The 7,571-nt window shown below is 43.3% G+C and overlaps 1 protein-coding gene across 1 annotated transcript in view; it reads right to left on the reverse strand.

The window, feature by feature from the left end:
• LOC106807749 (protein C12orf4-like) overlaps positions 1 to 5,796 on the reverse strand; it is a 10,806-nt gene extending 5,010 nt beyond the window's left edge. Inside the window, exons 1-10 of the mRNA XM_014810201.1 lie at positions 5,741 to 5,796; positions 5,094 to 5,257; positions 4,156 to 4,295; positions 3,654 to 3,835; positions 2,970 to 3,069; positions 2,218 to 2,339; positions 1,673 to 1,764; positions 1,497 to 1,560; positions 806 to 948; positions 69 to 256 (exon numbers count right to left, since the gene is read on the reverse strand). Of these exons, the coding sequence (XP_014665687.1) occupies positions 69 to 256; positions 806 to 948; positions 1,497 to 1,560; positions 1,673 to 1,764; positions 2,218 to 2,339; positions 2,970 to 3,069; positions 3,654 to 3,835; positions 4,156 to 4,295; positions 5,094 to 5,256 (1,194 nt within the window). The 5' untranslated portion in view covers position 5,257; positions 5,741 to 5,796. The remainder of the gene's footprint in view (positions 1 to 68; positions 257 to 805; positions 949 to 1,496; positions 1,561 to 1,672; positions 1,765 to 2,217; positions 2,340 to 2,969; positions 3,070 to 3,653; positions 3,836 to 4,155; positions 4,296 to 5,093; positions 5,258 to 5,740) is intronic.
• Between the last annotated feature and the right edge of the window lie 1,775 nt (positions 5,797 to 7,571).

Raw genomic sequence — 7,571 nt, forward strand, 5'->3', positions numbered from 1 at the left:
ATATATATATATATATATATACACAGGAAGGAAAGTAGAAGGAGATTGGCGTAAGGGATGACACGCACCTGTGTTTCGCTATTGCTGCTAGCAGAACTTAATGTACTGTTAGAGCTGACGCATTCCAGGTTCTGTTCAGTCTTCTGCGATGCTCTCCAATCGTTGGCCCGCAGCGCGTCCTCCCGTATCGCCTCAAACTGGCTCTCCAGGTCAGGGAAGTGAAACTCCGTTGATTCCTCGCATACGCGCGCAAAGTCTGCAGCAGAGGAGAAGAAAACCGATGCATTACTGTATACGCCATATTTTTCGCGTACAGATATTTTCGCGAATTCAGACTTGACGGACAATTTCGCGAGTGGTTAATTTCGCGGGTCGGTGAATTCCTGAATCAGCGAAGAACAGCGTGTTGTTATTTTCCCGTGTTGTTATTTTCGCGGGCGGGGACACGTTCGCGAAATTCGCGAAAATTAAACCACCGTGAAATATACAGCGTATACAGTAATTCCTCCAGTGTTATAAATCTCAACGACTTGCAACATTCAAAACCGCAGAATAAATGCAAGGAAAACTGCGTGTGAACGGTGCCTCGCGCGGCACGAGTGCAAGATCTGCGCTTCGGATCAACACCTCCTTTTGGCAACGCTTCTCTAGTATCCCGTCTGATCTGGATCGTTGGGAGACCGAAATGATGCAGTTTCTCTCCAGTATAGCCCATTAGATTCGCACCCCTGTGGTTACACCACGCGGCTATATACTCGACCGTCCTCCTCACCAGGTGGCAGGTCTCTCGTTGCCACGAACTCACCTCGCTTGATGCCGGTGTAGGAGCTAAGGCGATTGTCAACCAGCAGTATGAGTCCGCTGAGCGAGTTCGAGTAAAGAGACATGGCCGTCTGCAGACGCTGAGGCTGCGGCACGATTATACCCCCGACTTTGTTCGGCTTGTGTCTGCCAGAAGAGGGCGCAACGTTAGTAGCGACGTCATACAGGTTGGAGATCAAGGATAGTTGTGTTTGCGCATATGTGCTATACTACTCCGGGGTGCTAACTCAGGCCTGGGCCCAGGTTGGTAGCATCTGGTAGGGACATGCAACCGCTGTTGTGCTGTAACCCAATGAGCTAAATATAACAAGGAGAGGAAGCGGATTGGCTGTGTGGTTTTCGCCTCAAGGGTGCCATCTATGGACCATAATCAGCTGAAACGGCTGTGCAGAACGAACCCAGAGACAATAGAACACTAATCTGGTCTAGCGTCTCTGCCGAACCCAAATTTGGGCCAGATATGGCGGCGCTTCCTCTCCTTGTTATATTTAGCGCCTTGCTGTAACCGATGTACGCTGACGTGTTCACTAACAGCTGATGTGTTCACAAATGCCGCTGTTTGCTACGGCTTTAGCTTGAGAGTATCAGTGTGATGGGATTATGTTTTTATTTGATAAAGGAGTCATATCTGCTTTTAGATCTCATCACTACTGTGTTGTAAATAAGCTGTTTACCTGCACAGATCCAAGATGTCTGCGCACAAAAGTCGAATGTTGTGCGTCGTCTTCAGTTGCGCACCTGCAAATTTACCAAAAACACCGCGTGAAAAGTCCAATCTAACTCACTCGTCTACTCTTCGTTTTTTTGGTACTTGCTCTAAAACCGAGACGATGCTGTGAATGCGACGCACCAAGATGTATCGTGAAGCTCTCTTCCAGCCTCGTCGTGTTATGCGTCGTTCTCTCATCCTCAGCGAGATCTGAAGGCGCTCGAATTCTCTGCCTGTTCGCAAACAATAATGTCGACCGAACACGGGAAACGGTTAGTGAGGGACACTCTCCCTTCATTGAGCAAACATACCGATAACTTAGTAATTATGAAAGCGGGAGTAACTGGGATGGGTTCAATGTCCCAGGAGATCTACCCATCGTCTTACTCACCATAGTGTTATGGTAAGGTTAGATGAAATATTTAGTAGCTGCAGGCAAGGCTAGATAACCAAATCTATAATCTTAACCTCATCTGTAAGCTTACCCATAACCTTACCCCTAAAAGTTAGCAACTTATTGGCCTTCCTTGACTACCATACTGGATAGTTCAAAAGAATAAAAATCGTAAACAAGGCCCCAATAAAACTGCGTCGGTCAAGGCGCAGAAAATGATGACATCACAACTTCATGCGCGTAATGTGTTGTCGCTCGTGTTTTTGTGTTTCTGTTTCTGTGATTATCTCACATGAATGCTGGTCCCGTGGTGCTCTGCGTGTGTTCCTGAACGTTCATCACAAAGTCCTTGTACTCTCTCTTCTGCGTGTCCTTCAGAGCGCTGATCTCACTCTCCCACTTGCTCTCCGCCAGCTGTGCAGAAACAAAACAAAATGTCAGAATAAGACAGAAACAAGACGGTGTCAGCGACCTCGACGCTGACTCCGGATTCTTCCTCCGGGACCTTTACCAGGAACTCTCCCACTCATCCACATCTTGCTGCGACGAGAAGCAGAAAGAAAGCGAGTACGTTCGCAAATGGCACTCGAGTTACTGCGGTGTCTTGCGTACGTGTGAGTGACGTCAACAAACAGTGGCACTATCATCAAGCGCAGTTCCAGTTTGAGATTACATCAGCCAACATATTGTAGCCTAGAACGTGACCCGAGAGAACGCAAGCCACTAGCATATGTTTAGATTGGCAGCACGGCGCTGACAGTACACACAATACTACTATACACAACTATTTAAAGCTGCTTCCCACCCCCCAAATCCTTCGATGTGTCTAATCAAAGTAGTATTCTATGGTAGCATTTTTGTGCATAAACACATTTTGATCAAATAGGCTCAACACAAAAGCTGCCTTGAGCTTTGATGGGTTACATCTGGAAAAGCATGCCACGCTTTTGCGGTTATAGTAATATTTACACGAAGAATACAGAGATGACAGTGCAGTTCTATAATTCGTTCCAGTATGGAACTAGGACAAGCTGATGAGTGTACCTGCTGATTTTCGAAGTGCCTAGCAGCAAGCTGATTCACTTCCCTGTCGTTGAAGCCATGGCCGAGGCTCTGTACAGCATGATTCATCTCCTCCGCTTGCCTGCACAGAACACAAGCACATCATCAACCTCTACGGATCGAATCTCTGCAGACCACAGCTCAGAGATTAATATTTCTGAGAAACCAAGTTAATAAAGAATACGCTCATATATATCAAAACCAAGCCAGGAAAAACCATTTAAGATAATGCCTATCTCATTAATTCTCATCAATAGCGTTTCCTACACTACATGATAAAATAAGACACGGTCTACCCAACCCGTTAGGATTATTTCCAATCATATTGGAATCTGCAAGTATTAAGTTACACTTGCCACTTATACCAATACTGTAGTTATATTTCCCCAACAATACTGCCGAGTTTACAAGACCGATCAACCTAGGATTACGATGCAAGAATTAAAAGCGCAGGTCGCCATGAACTACTACCGATGCATTCTACTGCTACTGCCGTCGGTCGCGACGCTGTGTCAGCACCTCTGCTATACTACTACTGCAGTTCACCGACAATACTGCCGATTTTACCCGACCGATCAACCGAGGACTATAAAGCAAGAATTCAAAGCGAACGGCTACTGATGCGTTCTACTGCTACTGCTGTTGGTCGCGACGCCGCGTCATCACCTCTCCTCGATGAGCTTCAGGGCTTTGTCGCGTTGCCGGATGAGGTCACCGACGGTGACCGCGTACGTGTGCTCGAGCGTGAGCAGGGTCTCGAGCGCCGGCGAGTGTATGAGATTGTGGTAGACCTCGGCAAACACATCCTCGTTCGTCACGGCCATCGTCCTCGCATAATCACCGTGGTACTGTGTGAGTGTGATATCTATAAATAGCCTTACCTAATCGGTATAGTAAGCTAACGCCATCTATAGTCAAATAACGACACTAGAGTTCACCCTGAGATGTGAACCCCTCGCTTTACAGCGGTAAAATCTATGACCATGGGGACTACATGCTGTAAGAAAGCTCTGATTAGTAGAAATCAGGTTAAATTAGGTCAAAGCATGGTGTAATCAGCAGAAATCTGAGTGGACATATCCCGGATCATTAAAGGCCATTAATCTAATTTTATTACACAAACTTAATTTAGTGGGGGAAGCAGAATCTACATACAACATTCACAGACCTGTGTATAACGCTTCGTCCATTCCGAAGCAATGTCTTCGACGTTTTCTTCTGTCAACTGTGTGAGGCTTTCATCTGCTTGCTCATCGTGAAACTGTCTCGTTTCAAGCTCAACAAAATTATGGAGCTGTTCTAGCAGATCTGTAAGAAATCCAGTGACACATACAGCGCTTATACACAACTATGTAAAGCTGCTTTCCCCAAAAATCCTTCAATGTGTCTAATCAAACTAGTTTTTTATGGTAGCATTTTGTGCATGAACACATTTTGATCCAATAGGCTCAACACAAAAGCTGCCTTGAGTTTTGATGGGAATTACGTTGGAAAAAAGCATACCACACTTTTGTGTTTATAGTAATATTTACACAGAGACTATAGACCGCCTCAACTTGTCTGCGTATATATCTGTAACTTATTGGAGTATGTAAAATATTATGTAAATAAGATGAAATTTGTATCGTTTCGTCTACTACACTAAATTTGTATTTATCAGAGATTATTATTTTCTGAATGTTACTTTACTATGGGGTTCTTAAAAAACGTATTATATCATTGCTGTATGAAGTATTATTTCAGATTACTGAGTGTGAGCAAGTCTGAACCCTGATGACGCTGACACTAGTGCTTGATCTGCTGTCTCCGCACACTCAAGTAAATTTATTTTTAACAAACAAACATATGATATGGTTTAATTTGTTTATATTTTGTGAATTATTTTCATCAATTCACACAGCTTGTTTGTGCAAAACGTGGCATTTTTTGGGAATCTTTATCTGGCAATCAAGAGATGCTATAGTGTGTGTATGAGCATTCATCACAGAATTTCATTGCAGGCATCGCAATATAACAGTCAGGAAATTGTAGTAGAACTTCATTAATTAGCTTCAATCATTACATGAATGACATTAAGTTGTAAGATGTTCTCAACAAACGTATCACCTTCTTGTATGTATGGTGGTAGTCGATTAATGGCGATCATACGACCGCCTAGCTCCGTCACTGGTGCGATACTGGGTATGGTCACTGGGATAGAAACACACTCGGTAGTTCCGCCAGCATCGTACGAAAATGTAAACGTCTTCTCAATAGACCAGCGACTCATTCTGCACAATAGCAAACAAACCACGGATAACAATAATGAAATCCTTGCTGCCGATTACTAATACTAATACTATGTCATTGCAGTGAACCCCAAGTTTGCGATATAAATTGCTTGTCATAACTAATCAGTCTAATGAGTGCCTTGATGTTGGCCAACTGACTGTGCTTTCTCAACTTGTCACTGCGTGACGCTACTGGTAACCGGACCATTCAGTGAGTGGCCGGCAGAAAACGCCACTACTTAGTAGTAATAGTATTAGTAGTACTAGTAGTAGTAGTAGTAGTAGTGGGAGGAAACCACCCACCACTCCACTCAGCCAGAGCCCAGTGCCAGTGTAATCGCGTCTTCTGTGTAACTAGAGTCTAGACGACCATGTTTTCTTAATTTTACTACTTAATATTCATTAATGTATCGGGGAATAGCTCTATGGTGAACATATTTTGAACAAAAGCTGAATAAATACACATTTATCTGTTCTTATTACTTTAAACAGGTCCAATCTCTACCAAGTCCTGGGCGCTGACATGTTACTTCATGGAGCACTTCTCATTGGTCAGAATAGTTTTTTTTCTGTTTGCAACTGGTGGCAGCACCATCCACATTCCACGCTGCTGGAAATAGTTGAACAATATCTACATCTTGTATTATATATTCTATAGTCAGGCTGAGAATATTATGTAAGCATGGCACAATTCTGATAAGTTGTAACATGTAGAAAATATCAACATAATTTTAAATAGCGCATCTGAAATAGTGAATTACAAACAATCCCCATGTTACGTGTAGCAGGTTACTATACCTAATGCTGGATTTGACAGATATTGATATATACCACCGATAAAATCACCGATAGCAGCAATATAAGAGATATATTACCATAAATTAATAAGCGGACGGTTTCCGTATATATATATAATATATATATATAGTATATACGTATAGTATATATATATATATATATATGTATATTATATATACTATATACTATATATGCGCGTGTGTGCGCGGCGCGTGTGTGTGGTGTGTGCATGTGTGTGAGTCCATGTGCGTGTGTGCGAGAACGTGTGCGGTGTGTGTGCGCGCATGCGTTTGCGCGCGCGCGCGCGTGTGAGTGTGTTAAAAATTGCTATGCATTATCACAAAACTGATCATGAAAAGAACGAAGATCCGATATTTTCAATGTTGTGTATTAGTGCACCATTACTTCTGACGTTAACACGTGTTCGTCTCCCTTCGATCGCTACATACCCCGGCAATGGGGCACAGCGAGGAAATTATACACATATATGCAATGATGCATAGCCGCATTTGTTCAGCCCCGTTTTTTTTTTTTACGGTTATAAGCTACAACCACTTCATTGAATCGCGTAGCCGTAAATTCAAACAAATGAAATGCCACTTTCCACTGACAGAGCGCCTGCACAATTATTGGCATATAAATATCCGTAATAAGCGGAATGTCAGGTCGACGGCCCACACGGCCGCCAATCATTAACAATTTTTCCGCCCATGCATCCCCGCCTACAGCATATGATTCATATAGGCGTCTGCCGTTGGGCGTCGGGGAAGGCACGAAGCACGCATTTGGACCCGTAAATGCGACTTATACGGTGAAATTCACGGCATTGAACGGGACGCCCGACGCGTGAGCTCACAGGACTTCATTTGGCGTGCACAGCTCGGTTCGTATAGGGCAACCCGTCGTGAGCGAAACCACGCCGCCCATCGTCGCGCACGTGTGTTTCGATGATGAGGACTGGAAATTCACGACGTTTATTATTACGTAGCCAGGTCGCACCGTCCGCGTGTGTTGGGCGCTGTTTTTTACACTCACATTTTTATAGAATCGGCATTTCATTATACATCGCATCAACCTCTTCTCAAAGAAGATTATTCCGTTCGTTCAAACAAGGGAAAAAAATGCAGCAGTTAAACGATTGGAAAGGATTTAATTCTATACGAGTCCGCAGAATTGTTCAATTGTTACTTTCAGGGCGGAATAACTAGTTGCAGAAAAGAGCCGTAGTTCGTACTGTTATTGCTGTGTAATCTGGAGCACAGCCGAAGAAAATGTGGATTTCGCGCTGACGTTTTCTCCATATAATGCTGCCAACCGCGTAAACGATCACCCGATTTCATTTGTAGCTACACAATAGAGTTTTGTGAGTGTGAAAGTTACAGTCTTGTCAGTTTTGTGACGTGCTATACGCCAATATGAAATTCATATATGATAGTATATATATTTATTATTATATCATTATATGATTAATATATCATTAAATATTATTAGTATTATACTATAACAACTATAAATA

The sequence above is a fragment of the Priapulus caudatus genome, unplaced genomic scaffold, assembly GCF_000485595.1.
Source record: "Priapulus caudatus unplaced genomic scaffold, Priapulus_caudatus-5.0.1 Scaffold232, whole genome shotgun sequence".
Lineage (NCBI taxonomy): Eukaryota > Metazoa > Priapulida > Priapulimorpha > Priapulimorphida > Priapulidae > Priapulus > Priapulus caudatus.